This window comes from Elephantulus edwardii, unplaced genomic scaffold, assembly GCF_000299155.1.
Source record: "Elephantulus edwardii isolate Elephantulus edwardi_28Jun2011 unplaced genomic scaffold, EleEdw1.0 scaffold00014, whole genome shotgun sequence".
NCBI classification, from domain to species: domain Eukaryota; kingdom Metazoa; phylum Chordata; class Mammalia; order Macroscelidea; family Macroscelididae; genus Elephantulus; species Elephantulus edwardii.
Window position 1 is genome coordinate 24,079,782 of NW_006399764.1, and position 22,627 is coordinate 24,102,408.

General features: G+C 42.6%; 1 protein-coding gene across 5 annotated transcripts in view; it reads left to right on the forward strand.

The window, feature by feature from the left end:
* PTPRD (protein tyrosine phosphatase, receptor type, D) overlaps positions 1 to 22,627 on the forward strand; it is a 367,796-nt gene that overhangs the window by 258,009 nt on the left and 87,160 nt on the right. For all 5 annotated transcript variants that reach the window (XM_006881300.1, XM_006881302.1, XM_006881303.1 and 2 more), the window contains one exon: positions 2,926 to 3,049. In XM_006881300.1, the coding sequence (XP_006881362.1) occupies positions 2,926 to 3,049 (124 nt within the window). The remainder of the gene's footprint in view (positions 1 to 2,925; positions 3,050 to 22,627) is intronic.

The following is a 22,627-nucleotide window of genomic DNA, read 5'->3' on the forward strand; positions in this document are numbered from 1 at the left end:
AGAGAGAGAGAGAGAGACACAAAAGGCCTTGAAGCCTTTCTATATCTTTCATTGTTGTTTCTCCAAGTTCATAAGGTTTTCAGAGGCATGTGGTTTAAGAAGTGGATGCTACTCCTGCTTCCAAACTTCAGTCCACCTGGGAGCTCCACCAAACACTGCCCAAGATGGGTAGACAGTCATGGTGTTTGACACACCTGTGGCACAGTTGTTCATCATCACAGTAACTCTAAGTTACTTTGGTAGAGCAAATAGAAAGAGCACTGATGTACAACTTAAAAGAATGTTCATCCAGAAATCAGTTAACATTTGAACTGAGAGCCACAGGCCCAAGGGCCTTACCACTTTTTTTTTTTTAATTCGGACATACCCGAATACTGGTGGACTATGAGCCACAGACCCCCAATTCATCTGGCAAATCCAATCCCCTGACACCCATTAAATAAAGCCAAAAGAACCCCGAATATTCCATACATGACCCTCTACAAGCAGCCATTATCCAGCATAAAACCAATGTAGCCAAACATATATATATATACACACACACACACACACACACACACACACACATACATACATACATACATACATACAAGAATCGATGCCTGTGAGTTGTGGTGCTAGAGAAGAATATTGAACATACCATGAACTGCCAAGAGAACAAGGAGGTCTGTCTTAGAGAGAGTGAAACCAAGTTTCTTCTTGGAGGCTAGGATTTTAAAGCTTCGTCTTACATACTTTGAGGATGTAGGTAGCCAGGAGGGACCAGTCCTTGGAGAAGGACATCATGCTTAGAAGAGTGGAGGGACAGCACAAGAGAGGAAGACTCCAGATGAGATGGGTTGACATGATAGTTGGGTCAGTGGGATTAAGTGTGTTGGCGTCAGTGAGACTGGCTCAGGATAGAACAGGTTTCAGAGCTGTAATACTTAGGGTCGCGATAGTAACAGTTACTCTGTGGCATATAACAACAATGACTCAATGCTTGACTATTTTAGCTAAAGATGAACATGGATTGAGAAAGAAAAGGGGTTTTAAAATACATATTAAATCAAAGGCAGGAGTATCTACTAGTGAGTATATTTACAGGGTGTTAATAAATGTGATGCTTTACACTGGTGAATTTTCCTTCTGTGTTGAACTCCTTCACTTGTAACAGGTAAAGGGTTCACATTTCTAAGATTGCAGTAGTTGTTATATACGGTTTTACGTTCAAATTTTACAAGGATTCTTAAAAGCATGGATAAACAGTCCATAAAAAATAACAGCTATAAATTCTATTAACATTATAAAATGCCCTTCTATTTTCTTTTCATTTTACCTGTAGATAAAACTAATTTGTCATTACTTATTTCTGGAAAGCTCATTTTGATATGTTAAAATAATGTTTATGTAATTACTTAATTTGTGTTTGCATACACCATGAAATTACAACTCTGAAGGAGGTGTCAGTATCCTATGATGAACAAATAGTGAGTTGTGATTTCTTTACTGTTGCAGGAAATTTTAAAAGTCCCTTCAGTTTAGTCCTCAAGCTATGATGGTATTTAACTATAAAAATGAATGTATATATTATTTTGTATCAGTTTAAGATGTATTTTATGTAGTTAGCAGATTTCAGTTGAACTGAGTAGGAAATGAAGGCATTAAAAGTCATAAAAGATAAATTATGGAAATAAACAAAATCTATAAACATCATAGGGAGCTCTGGTAGCCTACTAGCAAGAAGCTGTGCTGTAATCCTAAAGGCACATGGTTCGAGGCCACCAGCTGCTTTGTGGGAGAAGGATAGGCAGTCTCCTCTCATGAGATAAACTGCCTCTGAAAACCCACTAGAGGGTCAGCTCTGGGTTGGTTCTGACTGTAGGGTCCTCAACAACATAAACATGATTAGAAGCCAGGATAGTATAAGAAGAAATACCCGCTTATCTATTCTAGTGAAGATTCCAGCCAGGAAGCCACTTGGAGCTGTCATGCAGGTGTCTGCGAGTTGAATTTTACTTAAAGGCACACAGTATCATAAATAAGGATGACACATAATAATAACAATAAAATAATTATAAAGCATGTACTGATAAATAGAAAACAAGTTAGAGTCTGTATGCCCTGAATTGATTATTGCTTTAAGATGCGGTCCCTGGAGAGGGACAGCATGCTTGGTAAAGTAGACAGTGGGACTAAAAGTCACCACCTCCGGAAGATGAGCTCACACAGGGGCTATAGCAGTGGGCTCACGCACAGTGGGGAAGGTGAACGTGACACGGGAGTCTACCTTTTCACCCTGTTCCGCATTAGAGCTGCTGTTAGCTGGGACCAGCTTGCCGCCTACCAACAACAGTACTCTTTCCTGTTTATAAATAACTGATTGGGACAAATTGCTCTGGGATACGGGTCATGATATGTTCTCCAGAAACAGTTGAAGCCTTAGGTTGCCATAAGTATTTGAACTTGGACTTGAAGAGAGAAGGTAGAACGAGTGTCTATGAAGCCAGTGCAGGACTAGTCAGTCGGCTTCAAAGACTAGCTGACTCATTAGCTCTAATTAGCAAAAACTTGAGCAGAGGACTTGCGAGTAAAAACATTCACAGACCTAGGAAGAATATGTCCCTAAAATCACTTATAAACCACAGTAGAAGAGAGAGGCCTGGAAAAAAGAAAAACAAATTTAAAAAATGAAAGTCTGCCCTTGAGTAGCAGCAGCCCATCTGTATTGATTTAGGCTGTCCCACTTGAACCAGTGCCGGGGACTTTGACTGGTTCTTACTATGATGAATCATTTCATGTTTTGCTGCTTCTACGAATGTTCAGCCTCACAGCCGGGATCGCCTCAGAAATGTCTTTCTCAATCATGTTTGTTACAGGGGTAAACGCCTGTAACTCGTGGTACTTAGTATTGATTGTGTGTGTGCTTTTTTTTTTTCTTTGAAGTCGATTGACCCTGGCCAGCAGTTCACTTGGGAGCATTCGAACCTGGAAGTAAACAAACCAAAGAATAGATATGCAAACGTGATCGCCTATGATCATTCCCGGGTCCTCCTGTCCGCCATTGAAGGTAAGGAAACAACCTTACGCCTTCACTGCCATGCGGTTAAGGGTGTGAAAATACAGTTCTGGTTCAGTTATGAATTGTCTATGAAAGTAGTGTCTCAGAATTTCAGATACAGCCTGCTCTTACTCTTTCACCCTTTTACATTCATCATGTACACATACTCACATACTTCCCAAACACACATTTGCTCAGCTTGTGCATATACATAGATTTCTCATACACAGACACATAAACTCACCATCGACAGACACACGTTTTCACCTGCAAAATCACCATGCCTGCGCGCACACACTTACCGTGCACTCCATTCCCCTGTGTGCACAACACTTACTACGCGCGCACACACACAGTCATTATGTGCAGACTTATACACCCCCCCATGCGCATACACACTTCCTCTCCACAGGCGTGCGTACTCACACTCATCACGTGCACACACCATGCCTACATACATGCACACTCACCATGCACAGACATGCAAGAGCATTCCTCCCTGCCCTACATGGAAGATGTCATTGTGTGCTTGGTGTTTATACAGGCAAAGTAAATTGAGGCCATGCGTTGCCCTGTGATGATTAGCAAGGTATACAAACAAGCGGGATTATTAGAAGGTACCCGTAAACTAACTGGTTATTATTTTCTTTAAGAAAAGGGGGAGTTCTGTTTGTTTTTGACAAATCTGGATGGCTAATAGCTAATAGCTAAAGATCAGGAATTGACAATGGGGTGATTTGTATAAATAAAGCATATGAAAATCACTTCCGATAGTTTATTTCGAGTGTGGATAGAGGTGGTAACCTGTTTCTCAAAGTTACACTGAGGAATGTTTTCCAGAGGGGAATGGTTGTGCCTCTAGGATGAAGGTTACCGTCTAAATACACTTCGTTGTTGTTGTTGTTGTTGTTGTTATGAACCATTGAACCAATTTTGAGTCATAGTGACACTCTGACACAGGTTGGAACTGTCTTTTCTGACATAGTGAGGCCGCTGGTCAGTTTGGACCCTTCATCTTTCCATTGTACCTTAATGCCAGTCCACCCCCAGGGCTCCTTTGTACAAGCTTGAACAGACCAAAATTCTCTCAGCTCATTGATTCCAACTCACGGTGAGCCTGTAGAACAGAGGAAGGCTGCCCCTGGAGGTTTCCAAAGCTTTAATCTTAGTGGAACCACGTCCTCTTCCCTCCTGTGAAGCTCCTGGTAGGTACAGACTGCTGTCTTTCTGTTAATCGCTCGCCTAGTATAGAAGCACAGGCCACCAGAGCTCCTTTAGATCAGTGCTTGACTTCCTTCAAGATTCATGAGAGCACTTTACATTCATTCCTTCCCAACCAGTTGGGAGCTCGTATTCAACCATCAGCAATTCCTCAATCTTTTTTAGCTACAGTAACATGATGATCGCTGCCCTTAGAAAATGCTTTCCAATGCAAATCATAGAACAAGTGAATGAACATAATTGAGAGTCTCTTTGTCATGAGAGAACTTATCCGTCTTCCTTTCTACCCTGTGGTGTTGTTGCCACTCAGAACTAGACCGCCCAGTATTACTACTGCTGAATTTTGCCCACTCTGCCATTATTTCCCTTAACCTGTTATTTTCCACCATCTTCACAGTAAAGTGTGTCAAAGGACAAAGGCTCTGCCTCCCGCACCTTTATTATGATGGTTGGAAAACTACGTACCTTTCTTTCCTACGCTATTTTTACAGTTATGAAAAGCCCAAGCACTCGAAGCAAATGAAAACCCACCTTTTTATAGCTCTGTGGCTGCAAATACACTCCAAAGCTAAAGCTGACCTAGAAAGCAAGAGTCTTTCCATTTTAAGTGTTATGCAAAAGGTTAGAGGCATTTAATTGACGTTTATGGGCTATATGAAGAGCTCTAATCTAGATTACAGGCATGAAGAGCATTTTATCCCAGAGTAAAGCCCTCACCAGCAGCTGCTGAAGGGAAAGGCGAGCATCCTGTGTCTTAAGCAGAGAAGAGAACATGCTGGCAGCTGACACCACAGAGTCGCTAACTGAAGTGTGTCCTGCAAAGGGAGCACGAGTAACACAGGGCTGCGTCTGTTTCCTTCTCTCGTAAAACACTAAGTGACATCGGGCACAGTTTGTGCAAAAGAACGTGCTTGTTGTGGGGGTTCCACCTGTATCCCTAACGTACTCTTGGTGGTTTTGTCTTTGTTCTGGTTTTTGTTGTTGTTGTTGTTGTTTTATTTGTTTTGTTTTGTTTTTTGTTTTGTTTTGTTTTTTTGGTTTTTTTGTTCTGGTTTTGATGCTGGTAAACCATTCCCTTCACATTGTCCTGTTGGTTTGTTTTGTTTTGTTTATTTTTTTGTTTGTTTGGTTTTTTGTTTTTGTTTTGTTGTTGTTGTTCTGGTTTTGATGCTGGTAAACCATTCCCTTCACATTGTTCTGTTGGTTTGTTTTGTTTTGTTTATTTTTTTTGTTTGGTTGGTTTTTTTGTTTTTGTTTTTGTTTTTTTGTTGTTGTTCTGGTTTTGATGCTGGTGAACCATTCCCTTCACATTGTTCTGGTATTGTTTTTTTGTTTTGTTTTGTTTTATTTTTTGGTTTGTTGTTTTGTTTTGTTTTGTTTTTTTGTTGCTTTTTTTTTTTTGTTGTTCTGGTTTTGATGCTGGTAAACCATTCCCTTCACATTGTTCTGGTTTTTGTTTTGGTTTTTTGGTATTTTTGTTTTTTGTTTGGGTTTTTTTTGTTCTGTTTTTGATGCTGGTAAACCATTCCCTTCACATTGCTGTGCAGAGCGATATGACAGAACACTAGCGAGAAAGCTGGAAGCCTCCACAGAGACGCACGGTGTCTTTATCCCTGCTTAATAGAGCAAAACAGTTTACCTTACTAGCTCAGAACAGGGGAAAAGATAAAAACATAAAAATACTTGTGTGTGGACAGGGACGTGCCAACTGATGGTCTGAAATGTAGACATTGCTTCTAAGTCATAGTCATTTTAGTTTTGCTGAAAAAGAATGTAAAATAGATTCAGGAGTCTTTGTTTTGTTTTTTTAACTTGTTTTCAATGGTTGAATTTATGGGTAAACAAATGAGTTTTTGATCAATTCAATTACCATTGGGTTCTCATAAGCAGTTGTTAAGAGAAAACAAATGCATGGAGATGTAATGCGATTCATTTTAAAAACCAAAAAGAAATATCTTCAAATGATGAGTAAAGAGAAAGACAGTAGTCACATATACATAGACAGAGTGTGGAATAATATCCAGCATCTTGCAAAATACAGATGCTTTCAGGAGGTGTGCCTTTGTCAAGGTCGGAGAAATGAGGTCATTTTCAGACCAGAGAGCAGGCAAATGTGGTTCCAGGTTGCATCACCTAAGTTACTAACGAGCTGTGGATCTTTTTTCCTCTTTTTTTTTGTTAAATTGGTTTTCATTCATGCATGCACATTTTGCTCTGTAACATTAGTTGAAGTTCATCTATCACATCAAATCCTTGTAACTTGCTGAGTAACTGGACTTCTTTGACTGTCATGTGTTTGGCAGCCTTTTAACCTCTAACTTCACTGTTAACATCTAGGAGTTAGTTTTATATATTTTCTCATCAGTAATCTTGTTATCTTGAGAGCTCTCCTGGCCTACTGGTGAAGAACTATACTGTCACCGCAAAGGCACATGCTTCAAATCCACTAGCTGTGCCACGGAAGGTAGGTGGGCCATCTCGAGTCTGATCTCCTGCCTCAAAAACCCTGCTGTAGGGTCAGCTGTGACTCAGTGCAGAATTGACAGTACATTACAGCAGTCTTATTATCTGTTGGACACAGTAGTACAATAACACAATAATTAAATACTTCGCGAGGCATATGAAACTCTAGGGAACTCTTGTGGTCTAGTGGGTGGGGGGTTCTTCTGCTTATAGTTCAAATCTACCAGCTGCTCTGAGGAGGAAAATAGGTGTTCGCCTCTTTTGTAATTTACAGCCTCTGAAAACTGAGAGGGGGGTCAGCCATCAATCAGTTCCAACACAATGGCCACATGTTTGAGTTTTGTGTTGTTGTTTTTGCTATGTGCCGTCGAGTCGCTTGCGACTCATAGCGACCCTATGTACAATAGCCCTAAACTCTGCTCTGTCCTGTGCCATTCGCACTGTCTCTGACACTCCCATCCCGATTACTCTAGTCACTGAATCAATCCACCTCATAGAGGGCCTTCCCCTACTCCACTGTCCCTCTACCCTCCCAAGCATGATGTCCCTCTCCGAGGACCTCTCCCTCCTTACGACATGTCCAAAGTATACATAGGGTTTTTGGAGGCTTGCTATTTCAGAAGTGGATGGCCAATCCTTCTTCCTAGTCAGAAGCCAACGTATTTGGAATCACAGAAGCCAAGGAAGCTTCAGATATAAGATATCAGATCAAGGGGGGGACAACGGGAGATGGATACTGAAAGGAGTGGGTAGAAGTGGATGGGTATCCTGGCGGATGGGGGAGCAGGGAAATAAGTGAGTAAAGACACGTGTGCCAAGGGCAGGGACAACACTGATACGAATGGTTAACTCCACAATAAGGGATATATCTTTCACCTTTCTGTAAAACGCTGGCCAGTGTGATACTTCTCTAAATCTGAACATACAGATTAAGACAGACTAGGAAGAAAGAAGAAGAGCTTTGTATTAGAGATGATAATTTAATATTAATGAAAGTTTCCAGAGACTTAGGGTTTCCAGTCATTCATTGTTGCACTTTTCTCCTGCACCCCCCCCCCGCCAATCCCCAATTCACTCTTCTCCTTGAAAAGAAAGAAAAACTCTTTCATCGTTACACAGTCCCTCCCCCGAAGTCCACTCCAATATTCAGCCTTCACTTTGGACTTCTGTAATGACAAAATACCCATTCATATATCCCTTTTAAGCAGTTCTCTCCCTCATCTATTTCAATACAAAATACATGATATATATGAGAGAGAGAGAGATAAAATATATATATGTGATAGCTACACATATATATTTGATATATATGATATATGATAAATGATAAAATTTAAGCTCAGAAACAGAAGTAATTGTCCTAAACTTCTGAAATGTATAACAATGCAATTCATTGGAATCCAGTTTACCTCCTTTAACCAGGCCTTTCACTTCATCACATCCACAAAGTCTTTCTACACACAGGCTAACCCATTCTTGTCTTTTTCTCCAAAATTCCACCGTATTGTTTGACATCCTTGAACTGTGAATGACACACACATTGCATAGGACTGTATCATTTTCCTGTATGAAAACGTACTAGAATCCTACCTCATAGGATTATTAGGAAGAAAAAGTGAATAATGCTGTAAGTTTCTCAAACAGTGTGTGACACAAAGAAAATACTACTAAGCTTTAGAGAATCGTGATGTTTTTATTAGCATCTTTTGAGATTCATAATAACCGTAATGATGCCCACGTGTTATGAGTAGACTATAGATCGGCCTCTTCTCCTTACGTGAACTGTCCTGTGCCCACATCCACATCCACAGCCTCTACAAAAATGAGTCATTCCTACGTGAGATTACTGCTTGTATTTGTAGTGCTCGCTGAGTGAAAGAAAATAACTGGTGTTTGATAAATGAAGGCCAGCGCTGATAATAGCATTACAAATTTCAGCAAGGAGAAGAATGTGCTTTTTTACATGAAAATTCAAAATATATCATCTGCTTTTGGATTTGCATAATAGAAGGAATTCAAGGGGGGGAGAATCCAAGAGTAAATAGTTTAGATGATGTTACAACCACCTGATTATTTGTGAGATGTATAGTTTAGCACCTTTAAGATGTGACAGCAGCTCGCAGGGAATAGGTGCCTCTAATATAAATCAAATATTTAAAAAAAAAAGGCAGGGAGCTGCTGATGTTCCCTGTGCAGCTGATCCACCACACACGTACTCTGTTGTTGTTGTTGTTGTTGTTGTTGTTGTTGTTGTTGTTGTGTTATGTGCCATCGAGGTGGAACCGAGGAGAAACCAACTCATAGCTGACCTGCCAGCAGGCTTTCAGAGGTTGTATATCAGACTAGAGGAGATTGTCCATTTCTCTCCCAGGTAGCAGCTGGTGTGCTTGAACCACATATCTTGGGGTTCACGGTGCAATGCCGTACCAGTAAGCCACCTACACTCCCTGTTTCCGCCTTTCCCTAGCCTCTCCTCCACTGTGCTTTCAGAGGGAAGTCTACCAGGCCCACTCCTGACAGCTGTCAGCACCTGTAGCACAGCCGCTGACTTACTCTTGCTGGGAAGAGATATTTATCTGCAGCTCTCAGGACTGGTTCAAATTGGGGTTTTTTTGTGAAACAAATACTTCTAGGTGGTATAGCACTGGTCTGTGCATTGCTGAACAGAGGTAACTCTGTGGTTACTGTGATGCTAAACACTGACAATGATGTGCCAAATGCGATAATGGTTACCCCTGGTGGACACTGTTGGATGGAGCTTCCCGATTAAAACAAACCTGGAAGCAGGAGTGGCATCCACTTCCGAGATGGCTTGCCTCCGGAAACTCTATGAACAGTGCTCAGGTCTTCTGTTTATAGGGTCACTATGAGTTGTCTACGATTCGGCAGTGCCTAACAACAACACAATATATGATATATATTTTTTTATTAGTAGTATATTTTTATTCATTGATTGTTGCACATTTCTTCCCTCCCCCAAGAGGCTTATTTTTTGTTGTTGTTGTTGTTGTTGTTTTCAGGCCACAACCTGCTTTTATTTTAATTAGTTAAAAACAAAATAAAGGGAAATCAATTCAAGTGTAGCTAGTATTCTTATGTGTTGCTGCCATGTGCTGTTGAGTCAGAGCTCATAATGATCTTTGCTTTGGGTTTCTGATCCTGTAAATCTTAGCAGGAGGCTATTACCCATCTTCTCCCATGGGAACCAGAGCTGTTGGATTTGAACCTCTGGAGACGCCCAGGTTCTTTACATTGTGTACCTTTTGGTAGTCGTAAAACATGTTTGGAGCCTTTGGTTATCATCCACTGTGCCGCTGTAATTTCTTGGATACATGGATACGGCCCTTTTTGTAGTTATGAGAGGGCTCTCAGCCTAGGCTGTAGGGAGCTGAGCTGCTATCTGGAAGATCTCCCCTCTGGTGGTTGAAATCCACAAGCAGCTGCTTGTTGAGCAAAAAATGAGTAAACTCTTCCCATGTGATTTACAGCCTCTTGACTATTCTGCTGGAGGACCTGCTGAGTCAGTTCTGACCCGACAGCAGTGATTGGTTGAGTGTGCAAATTTTGGCAAAGTTCTTTTTCTCACATTATTCAGAGCATCTCTGTGTCGTTCATTGGTTTAGGCTGAGAGCACAGTTTTTCAGCGTTTTAAAGTTTCATTTTGCCAATTGATGGTTTCCAGATTGACACAGTTAAGCCTTTGATGTTGAAGTTGTCATTTCTTTAATATTTAAAAGCATCCCTCTTTGTGAAGAGCAGTGCAGAGATGAAGGTCTATAGTGTAATTTCTCTCAAATAGAAATCCAGATGAGACTTGGCCTTTGGAAGCTAGAAACGAAGTCATCAGTTCCTTGCAGCCTAAGTAAAACTTAACCAGCTGATTACGGCTACCTAGGGGAGCTCTGATGCCCAGGGGTGAGGACTTGGACTGGCGACCCAGAAGTAGTCGTTGAGATCCACCCAGTGCTCCTTGAAAGAAAGATGACCAGTCTCCTCCTGTGTAACTTACAGGCTCTGTGCGACTTACAGCCTCTGAAAACCTGCTGAGCATCAGCTGTGGCTTGTTTCCAACTTGAGCACATCTAACAACCGCAGTGATAACCTCAGGAAGTCCTGAGAGGCACAAATAGTCCAGCATTTGATTACCACCCGAAAGGTGGACAGTTTGAACCTGCTCAGAGGCACATGAGAAGATAAACCTGTGATCTTCTTCTGAAAGTTCAAAGCCCTGAAAACCCGCTGGCACAGGACGGCTCTCCCGCTTGTAGGCTGGTGCTGACATGACAACAGCCCTGGGCCTGGGGAGTCTCCCGAATGACAGCAGCCATGGGCCTCCGTCCATGTGCTTCTCCCACAAGGAGCTGAGTTTGTCGTGGGAAGTCACCTAAGACCAGTTCTTCCCCTGCTCTCCTGCCTCAGACTCTGCCTGCTGCTATTTCTTTCCCAGAAAAGAGAGAAAGCAAGCCCTTCTGAAGGATGCTTGCTCGTGCCATTATTTTTTATTTTTTTAATTTTTTTTTTTTTACTGTGGTTCCTGGGGAGCTAATCGAAGAGTAAATCAGAAAGCACTGCAAGCGAGTTTATTTTTATCTCCATTGTCTTTTGTTCAGTTACTGGGAATTCCCCCCCCCCATTTTTATTGTTCTGCTATGCAGATTACACTAATGACTCTACGTGTCATTATGCTAAGGCTGTGGCTAAACCTTCTTCATCTCCTGTAGCTCTGCTGTTAGAATAGACATGCAGGATGTAGTGTTGAGAAATTATGACATAATCGCTTTTGTTAAGGAAAGGACTTTCTGATTTAGAATTATGTTTAATAAGAAGAGTATTAAGAATGATTGGGCTTATTTAGTTTCTGTTTATTATCTTCATCATGTGACTAATTCTTAGGCTCATAGAATATTGGATAAGGACAGCGTGATGATACTCATCCTTTCAATGATGAGGTTGAGGCTCCCGGGGAGTCTTGTAGACAGCTCCAGGATGCAGCCTCCACACTGCATTTCTTTCTGTCCTGTTGCTGAATGAAGTCCTTGAATACTGGTAGCAGTGTAAGCTAATTTGACGAGGACCATGTGGTAGAAAGATGTACGTTGCAGAATCTTAATCTCTGCTTTAGTTAGGAGGTGGCCTCCTTCCTGTCCAACACTGAGTTCCTCTGACAGGGCTGATGTTTCTCCAACATCTGAGGTCTGTGAGAGAATGCACTTTAAAACAATACAATCATAGTGCCACTGTTGTAAAACGGGACTGACATCGGGGTTGGGGGGAGGCTGAGAAAGAGGGGGTAAATTACATATACTGCATTGAAATAGATGAGGGAGAGAACAGTTTAAAAGGGATATGTGATTAGGTATTATTGTCATGACGGGAGTCCAGAACGAAGGCTGCCCAGTGTAGTGGACTTGGGGGGGGAGATATTGTATAACAATGAAAGAATTTCTCTTTTACTTTTCGAAGGGAAGAGCAAACTGGAGGAGAGGGGTGGACAGGGAGAAAAGTGCAACAATAAGTGAATGGAAATCCAAAACATCTGTACATTTTCATTAAAATTACAAATAACATAATTTTTAAAAAGTTAACAACTACAGTATAATCCCCATCACATTTTCATTTGCCCGATCTGGATGGAATGCTCAGCGGTGGACAGGTAAGAACACCCAAGGAGAGACTGCCACGAAGCAGTGAGATATCAAAGGCTGGTCTTGCCTCCCCTGAATGTGGTCCAAGCCACCATCACCCTGGGGTGTTCATGGGCTGAGATGCAGCCAGTGAGGTATGTGCACTTAGCCACAAAAATTGTCTTGCCTCTTGCAGCCACGTGACATACAGTTTTCCAAACTGTAGTTTCATCTGGAAATAAAATGGTGAACAATACACTATGCCTTTTCTAGAAATGTGGTTTTCTCTGGAATGTTGCAGAGAAAATCCTTTCTCTTCAAATTAAGATGTAACCATTGAAAGTTTCTCATATGCAATTGAAAGGGAAAGAAGGCTGGTGACTTTGGAATGAAATGATGAAATGCATTTACTCCTACTAAAGTAGTGCCATGGTTTTTTTTTTTTTTCACTTAATGTGGCCACATGAGCTCCGGTGGCCTAATGGCAAGAAGCTGCGCTGCAATTCCCAAGGCACGCAGTTTGAGGCCACCAGTTACTCCACGGGAGAAGGATGGGCAGTGTCCTCCTGTGTGATTAACTGCCTCTGAAAACCCACTGGAGGGTCAGCTCTGAGTCGGTTCTGACTCTAAACAACAACAGTGTACCCACATATTTATGAGCCTCCCCCAGGGAGCTCTGGTGGCTTGGTAGGAAGTGAGTTGCACTGCTGATTCAGAGACAGTCGCTCTCTGGTGGTTCAAGTTCACCCCTGGACAGCAGCCCTTGGAGAGAAAGATGGCCTCTCTCCTCCTATGAGATTTGCAGCCTGGGAAAACCTCCTGGAAGCTCAGCTATAAGTGAGTTCAAACTTGATACCAAAGAGTTCAAGTTTTTAGTTTGCATAAATATACACCCTCACATATGTTTCATGTGCATAGCATACACACATAGGAAGTCAGTGTGCAAGGGTGTAATGCGTTCGCAAAAACAGTATAACTTCTGCTGTGTTTGCATTAAACATGGTATTAGATCTTATTATTCTATTTCCTGGTTTTGCTTTTATCAACCAAAAAGTATACTTTCCCTGTGCTCTGTGAGTTGTACACAGGCTGTTCTAGGGCTCCGGCAGCAGTGGGTGAAGGTTTGTTTGGTGTTTTGCTTATTTGTGTTGAGAGCGAAGGAGGGAGATGGTTGACTGACTAAAAGCTTGTGTTCATTTCATTTTTCAATTGGGCCTTAAATGCTTTGACTTTACAATCAGGAATGAAAATACTTTCTTTTTAGCCCAGTCTTACTTCACTAGGAATTTGTAAAACATAAGTAAAATAAAGCACCTGTATTTTGATGTCACATTGAGTTGGAGAACAAATTATTTGGCTCCGTGTCCATACCCAGCTCAGAGGTATAGGAGCAGTTTGTCCCAGGAGCCATGAGGGGGAGATCCACTTGACCCCTTTTTTTCATTCTCGCCGAGGTAGAGGGGACAGGAATCCCATCAGAACTTGTTCCTGCCTGACCTAAGGGACACAAAGGCTCTATTTATCTTAAAAAGAACTTTCCAGGAGTTCCTAAATCTAAGAGTAAGAATAGGAGAGAGAGCCATATTATATTTGAACTTGAAAGGAAGTGAGGGAACAATTAGCCCAACAGACCTTTTCAACAGATAAGGAATCAGAAGTTTGGACAAGTTGAAGAGCAGACATCTGGTGGCAGGTGATGGTGGTGGTGGTGATGGTGGTGGGTGGCAGTGGTGGCTGAGGCGCCGGAGGTGGCCATGGCGATGGAGGCTGTGGCTGTGGTGGTGGTGGAGGTGATGGTGGTGGGTGGTGGTGATGGTGGTGGTGAGGTGGTGGCAGCCCTGGTGGTGGTGGTGGTGATGATGGTAGTAATAGTAGTAGTAGTGAAAGATGCTAAACCAGAGTTCCTATGATCTTCATCACTTGCTGATATTTCCCACGAGGAGGAGGTAAGCTGAGATGATTGTAAGTAGGTGAACAGATGTGCACAGTAGTAATTTAGCAAAACCAAGTGGAAAAGGGTTTATTAAGGGTTAGAACATCGCTGGTATGAAAGGTGGACCTTGCAAAGAGTTACAGAGGAAAGGACAGAGAGGAACGCCCCTGAAAGTCAGGGGTGGAGGCAAACCGTTTATCCCGTTTCCAGCAGTAAAAGAGAGAACTCTCAGGTGGGCACTGCTTTTGTTAGCCCAGGGTCACTGAGAGGGGTCACAGGCTAGTCCCGCCTGGGGCCTGTGGGGTTACTCAGGGTTTGGCTTCCCTGCATTCCTGAGGAGGGAGCTTCTTTCTGATATAACCCCCTTTTTGGTTCATGTTAGAAATACTATTACTTTGATCATCTGGTTTTTTTCCTTTCCCTTCCCATTTTCTCTTAGCAGTTCTGCCTTTAGCCCTCTCCTTTAGGGAAGGGGAGAGGGACCAAAGGGTGGGCTTGAGAGACAGACAGAGAGAGAGAGAGACAGATGGCCCAGGTAGCAGCTCTGCCCCTTTACACCAGCAGCAGCACTTGTCATTCTAGGACATGAGTCCTGGTTTCCTGATCCATCTCTTTAAGTTCTTAACAAGTGCTTGGTGTTGTCCTAAGATTTTAAAATAAATACATTAAAGTAAATATATGACCTTCCTTATGACGCAAAATAGGGAGCACAGAGGACCTCCTGGTAAGGCACACAGTGTGAATCCACCAGCTCAGGGGAGAAAGATGGGACAGTCTCCTCCTGTGGGATTTACAGCCTCTAAAAACCCACTCAGAGGTCAGCTCTGTGTTGATTCAGACTTGGTAGTACATGACAATGGGACACATAATGCATGATGATGCAAACATACCTACATTCTCTTTTATAATGGTGTAGAAGGTCAAGGACTGCAGCCTTCAATATGGATTGAAGCTCAACATCAAGAAAACAAAGATTCTCGTCACTGGGTCAATTGGCAGCATCATTATAGATGGTGAAGAGATTGAGATTATCGACAGCTTCAGTTTGCTTGGCTCTACAGTCAACACTCTTAGTACTAGCAGGCAGGAAATTAAAAGACAAATTACAGTAGGAAAGTCTGCTGTCAGAGACCTCTCCAAAGTACTGAAAGAGCAGCAATGTCAGTCTGGAGACTAAGGTGCACCTGATACAGGCCATGGTCTTTGCAATTACTTGCAACAAACGCATCAGAGAGCTGGACAGTGACTAGGAATGATAGAAGGAGTGTTGATGCCTTTGAGCTGTGGTGCTGGAGAAGAGTATCAAGTATACCATGGACTGCTAGGAGAACAAACAAGTTCATCCTGGAGAGGGTGAAGCTAGGCTGCTCCTTGGAGGCAAGGATTCTGAAGTTTTGTCTGACATACTTTGAACATGTTGCAAGGCTGGATCAGTCCTTCGAGAGGGACGTTATGCTTGGGAGGGTGAAGGGTCAGTACAGAAGAGGAAGGCCCTTGATGAGATGGATTGATTCAGTCATTGGGGTAATGCGGATAGGTGTATCAGAGACAATAAGATTGGCAAGGGATAGAGCAAGGTTTAGGGCTGTTGTACATAGGGTCACGATGAGTTGCAGGCCACACGATAGCACCTAACAACAATCTCACATTGATAAAAAAATACATTTTGGGGGCTCAGCTTTTTCAAGTAATGCAAGGCAAAAATCTATTATTATTTTACCCTTCCAACCTGAAAAATCTTTTCAAATCAGCTGACCAGAAAACTCATCAAAAGCAGATTAGGTAATATTTTGAAGTAAAGAGTCATATAACCCAATTAGTTCTCTGGTAATTAACAGAAAGGAAACTTATTCGGAGAGGACTGTGGCTACTCAGATGTTCTTTGGCATTGCAGTGTATTTTCTATAGCACTTCATTCTTCAGTCATTAATGAGGCTGCTCTTTCAAAATAAGTGGCCTCATGTTTCCAAGCATTCCCTTCGCCTCTGTTAATATTCAGGTGCGTGCAGAGGCAATGACATCAAGCTGGTTCTGTTAATTTCATATTTAGCTGAAGATAGAGGTATTGTTACCACATCTTGAATTGATGCTCTAGTTTCCAGAGTTTTGCAGACAATGGGAGAAAATGTGAGCCCAACTTCATGCCCAGGCTTATTTTTCCACCAAAACCTGTTACTGGCAATTACCAGTAAATGACGTCAGAGCCCAGCACTTGCTTAATTCTGTCCTAACTTGTTCGCCTTAAACGCAGAGGCTGATCTAGTATAAATCATGTAAGCAGTACATTTAAGGGCCACCCGAAGACATAGTCTGTGTGGAATGAACTAGAACATAGATGGCGGGATGCACTAGAACCCAGGAAGAAGGCATGTTGACATGATATGAATTCAAAGGAGTTGGCCTCCGTTTTCTCATTTATACAATTAGAGTCGTAAACAATTTATATTGTTGTACTGTTTCACATGAGTATTAATTTTAGGGAGCTTAATTGCCAAACCAAAGGCAGGCAGTTCAAGTCCACCAGGTTGCCAAAGGAAAGTGAAAGGACCGTAGTAACCAGAAACAACAGAAAAAGAAATACAGCAAAATGACAAAAGTAGAACTTGGCCTGACAATAATCACACTTAATGTGAATGGACTAAATGCACCAATTAAGAGAAAAAGAGTAGCAGAATGGACAAAAAAACAAAGCCCATCAATATGTTGCCTACAAGAGACACATCTAAAAAAGGAAGAGAAAGACAGACTCAGAATCAAAGACTAGGAAAAAATAGACCAAACCAATGACAGCCTCAAAAAAAGCAGGAGTGGCAATACTAATCTGATAAAATAGATTTCAGGATGAAAAACACCATCGAAGATAAAGAAGGGCATTACATGCTGATTAAAGGCACACTAGATCAAGAAGACATAACCTTGGTCAGCATTTATGCACCAAATGATAGACCTGCAATATATGTAAAACAGCAGTTAACAGAATTGAAGAGAGAAATAGACAGCACCACCATAGTGGTAGGAGATTTCTGTATACCTTTATCAAGTCCACCAGGTGCTTACAGCAGTTTATAGGCTCAGAAAACCCACTAGAGTTGGTTCCGACTTGAGGCTGCATCACAAGAACGGCTTATCTGGAGAGAACATGGGACTAACATTGTAGGAAAATGTCAGAAGTTGGTATTAATATAGCAAAACCTTGGACTCTTGGTTAAGAATTATTCTTGAGCCACCTGGCTGGCCTTTCAGAACAAGGCATCAAGACCAACTGAGGCCAGTGACAGCGCTCCAGCAAGGCTGGTTAGTCTAAAGGTTTTGCTTTGAATAAGCTGAAAGAAAACATCTTTGGAAGCTTCTGCCATTTCACTAACTCGTCTCCCTCCACCCCAAAAGTTTAAAAAAAAAAGAACCGTTATTGTGATCGCATTTGGGAAAGGTCTCCTTGACACCAAGAAGTGAAAGCAACGAGCTAATTCCTAGGAATTCTCCCCTCTTTCTGGACTGAGTTTTAAGTTAGCTTTCTGTCCATCATAACCCTGGAGGGATTCAATTAATTCCCGCTCACTTCTTCTGGATTAGGAGCACATTCTGATTAGTGATGCATTAGCAGATGCAAATCATGTTCTGGTTAAGGCAGGGAATTGAGACTTAAATAAACAAATGTGCATCTCATGGAGAAGGTCATCCCAGAAAGAGTGAGTGCATTTTGTAGACCCAGCCTCCCAAAAGCAGCATCTCAGGAGCCGTTTAAGGCACCAGGACCTGTGAAAGCCAGTTCGTGGGTCTTCTCTTCCATGGGTTGGTCTGACAAACTTTCCAGGACTGAGTCACGTTGAAAACCTGAGTCTCATGTACTGGAAGGAGATGGCTGTTTAACGCTGGCATCCTAGCGAGTGTTGGTATATTTTTTTAAAAGGCGTTTTTCCGCCATTCATGATTGTAAGCCAGCTTGTTGAGTGGGTTGCATGAACAGGACTAGGACACAGGAGACCTTAGAGTTTCTGAAAGCATACTGTCTCTCACATCTCCACATTTACAAAGAGCTTGTGAGAGAACCCACACCTGAATGCCTTTCACCAGGCTGCATGAAGGGAGTGTCAGATGGAGGCTTTCATCAGACCTGCTGCTTCCTTACCGACAAAAGTGGAAATGCAAGAAGCGCTTCAGTTATTTTCAGGGCCTGCGCAGTGGCCTAATGAATATTGTTGATCCAAAGACTTTTGTTCCTAGGGTCCCTATGAGTCGTCTATGACTCGATGGGACTTAACAACAACAAAGGCCAAACTATGTGCTGTTGTGGATCCTGACCACCCCCTCCCCCAATCCTGCATCTGGTCCCAGAGGCCGTGGCTCCGCCCCTTTGTCCTGTGGAGTGCCTGGACTCTTTGAGGCCCTCCCCTCCCTAGTTAGTGGCAGGGAAGGCACCACAGCACCCAGGCTTCTCTGGGCTTCTCAGAAATCTCATCATTGTCACATCACAGCCAACTCACAGCTGACCCTGCATTGGGTTTAGGAGGCTGTAAATTGCATGAGAGGAGATTGCCCATCTTTCTCCCAAGGAGCTGCTGGCGGATTTGAACCTCCAGAGAACCCCAGCCTTTGGGTTAGAGGCACAGCTCCCGCACACCACGCACACCACAGTTGTCGGTAACTCCTCATATGGTGCCACGTGTGCAGATAGAACTACCCCACTGACGCTGGAGAGCTGCGACCTTATGAAGCAGGTCACCAGGCCTGTCTGCCAAGATGCCCACCTCGGTGTGGCTTCAGACTGCCAGTCTTCCCGCTCGTGGTTGACCACTTTACCATTCGTACCAGGGAGCTCTGGTGGCCTAGTGGCAAGAAGCCGCACTGCAATCCCAAAGGCAAGTGGTTTCAAACTTGGGGAAAACTTCAGACTGGTTCACAACACTGTCGTTGCACACTTACTAGATTACAATATAAACATAACTCCCCTGGAAACCAAAGCATTCGTGCAGTTCAGTCTATTGTGGTGGTCTAGAGTCCAGCCCATAATATCTCTCCTATACATCACAGTCAACAACAGCTACATAGTGTACTGACTGAATGGAATTTACATAGGAGTATTGGGTGGAACTGATTACCTTCCTCCCAGTGTCAAGCTCACATCCCTCTCCTTGTCCTCACTTTCATCAGTCAGACACGTGTTACCCATGTTAAGAGGGCTGGGTAGGGGTGAAGGCACAGGGTTGGGTAGGGGTGAAGGCACAGGGCTGGGCAGGAGTGAAGGCACAGGGTTGGGCAGGGGTGAAGGCACAGGGCTGGGCAGGGGTGAAGGCACTAGTTGGTGGGTGGAAAGAGGGGAAAAGCAAATAGGAAAGATCTGGGGAAAAACCTGGGTAATGGGCAAGGGCCAATGGTGATTATAAAACAATGTGTGAGAATGAGTGTATGAAACACAATGTGAATGAACAAAAGTGTGAAACACGATGTATATAAACTTTGTAAGGAAACTAATAAAAATAATGTGGAAAAAAAGTTGTAAAGCTAGTATGGAAGAAAAAAAAAAAAGAGGGATATGTCACAGTACCTACTTGACAGACTTCGGATCATTGACAGAGACCTTGATCTGAGACCTTGGTGAGAACCCTTTTGTATCAGTCATGTCATGCCATCATCTGCCGTATTAACATGTTTCATTAACAAGTGGGCTTCTCCCAGGTTGTAAGATGGATCATTCTTGACTCTGAACTCTAGGTCCTGTGGCTGTACAGAAGTGCAGGCTTTCTAGTGGCTGTAACTGAAGGATTTTCTTTAAACTATCCTTTAAATCTGCAGTTAATTTGCTGTCTTGGAGGACTAGGATCTTTATCACCAAAGGGCTGCCAGAACCCCGATGGCTTCCTGAGTAGCTGCAATAGAAGAACCGTGTCACAATCAATCTTGCCTTTCAGCTTTTGCTCCGAAGGCTTTCGAGCTGCTGCCTGCGGTGTTCCATATGCATGCCTGCGTCCCGGAGAGCCGCGCTTGCCATCTGACTTCCATTACTTTTCTTGAGAGGATCAGTTTTACAACTGGAATCAGAAAAGCAGTCAGAGTAATTGCAAGTGGCAATCAGTGAAATATAATGATATTAACTTGAGTGCATATGGTCCATTGTATGGAAAATATTCCTTTTCCTCATAATTCCATGGCTCATTTTCTCAGGGCTAGAAAGGACCATGCAGAGATTCTAGTACGACTTCCTGTATAATGCTGCTATCCATGGAAAGTGATTGTGCCCCTTTTTGCTGTTGAGTAATTTCAGCTTAGAGCAGTTCTGTGAGATCAAGTAGAACTGCCTCTGAGAGCTTGCCAAGGCTGCGTGGAGCTGGAGTGGCAAAGTAGATTAAACGTTTGACTAATAACTGAAAAGCCCATGGTTCAAGTCTACCAGCTGCTTCACCGAAGAAGGATGACATAGTTTGCTCCTCTGAGGATTTATTTCATCAGATCTGTAGGGTTCTGTGGAACAGTTCTGCTGTGTCGTAGAGTGTCACTGTGAATCGGGATCCACTCGGTGACAGAGGATTGTTACAGAACTCAAGTATTCCGCTCCAGAGACAACTCAGTGCCGCTCTAGGAAGCTTATTCTGTTTGGTTGGTTTTCTTTACTCTGATAATTTGTAAATGGTTTATTAGCTGTGAAAAATGCCTGTCTTTCACATATGCCCTTTAGAATTGAAAACCTACCTAGGTATCAGACGTATTTTCTGATTCAACTGGTAGACAGAAGCCTGGTAGTACATAACCATCCAGCGGAACTGTAGAAGAGAAGACCTGAAAGTTCTCTCCGGTAAAGGTAATAGACCATGTGGAGCTGCCCCACTCTGCAGTGTGGCGAGGGCAGGGGAAGACTGACCATGAGCCAGAAGAGACTCAACTGAGTCAGACAGCAATGACAGAGAGCATTTATTATTTTCCTCCAAACTCCCATGAGCTGCTCGTCCTCGGCCTTTCTCAGGCTGTTGTTTTATTCTTTTCTCATATGGAATAGTTTGGTTTCTTGACTTGCGGGCTCCCTAGAAACTCCAACTTGCAAGTATCTTAAAGGCATCCTAGTGAAACTGAAATTTGCAATTACACTATATTTGTTAAATTAAAATTCTAACCCAGAATTTAAAGTTCTCAGTGGAATCCTGAATTTCTGGAGCTCTCTTGCTGGTTGAATCCTTGAAACCATTGCCTTGAAATTACCTTTAACCAGAATTCTCCTCTGAAGTCTTTGGATCTCAAAATAATTTATCTTGATTCATAAAATACATCTGCTTTGAGCATTGTTCTTTTGAGGAATAATCTATGTGAGATAAACTTGACAAGGGCAACTGGACAAGTTAGTTGAGAAACTTGGAGGGCAGTAAGTTGAAGATAACGGTGGCCAATAGAATAATTTGGAAAAAATATAGTGAGAATCATTGTACACTTGGAAACTGAAATGTTATGGAATTGTATGTGTATAAAGAGTATATCATTGCCTATGTATATATTCACCAATAAAAATGATCTTAAAAAGGTAAAATTATAAATAAAATGAGATCTCTAACAAATGTTGATTGTAGGCACTAGGGCTATTTGTTTTCCCTTTGTCATGAGAACAGGTCAACAAAAGGGGCACAGACTCGTGGTCAAAACAGGCAGTGCACGAGCTCACCAGGATTCACAGCAGCGACCCCCTGTGATAAGTGATATGAAGGGGTATTGGAGGGAACTTAAGACCCAGAGTACTCAGGCTGACTTTCTGTGATGGTGGCAAAATGTTTTTGTTGAAAAGGAGGCAGCATACTTTCTAGCACCCAGGATGCTGTTAGTGTTACGGGACGTCAAGCCAAAACTGACTCGTAGCCGACCCTCCAGAAGGTGTTGGGAGCTTGTAAATCGCCCAGGAGGAGGCTGCTCATCTTTTTCCCCCACCAAGAAGCTGGTAAATTCCAATTATGTGCCTTTGGGTTGGCAACTCAACTTCTTACCATTTCTTGTTGTTAAGTGCTGTGGAGTCGAGTACGACTCATAGCAACCCTATGAACAAAAGATCTGAACCCTGTTCTATATAGTGCCATCTCTCCTCACCCTTCCTGATGCACAAGAGCCCATTGCAGCAGTCACCGTGTCAGTCCATAAGATTGGGGGTCTCCCTTTCCTTCACTGCACCTCCACCCTTCCCAGCATCATGTCCTTCTCCAAAGAACAACCCTTCCTAGCACCATGCCCAGGTATGTGACGCGAAGCTTCATCATTCTTGCCCCCAAAGAGCACCAGGCCACCCGAACTCCCCTAGAATGTAGGATTAGGATAGTGCTAAGGTTAGAAAACCAGGTTTTCTTTTTTTTTTATTTTTTTTTATTTTATTTTATT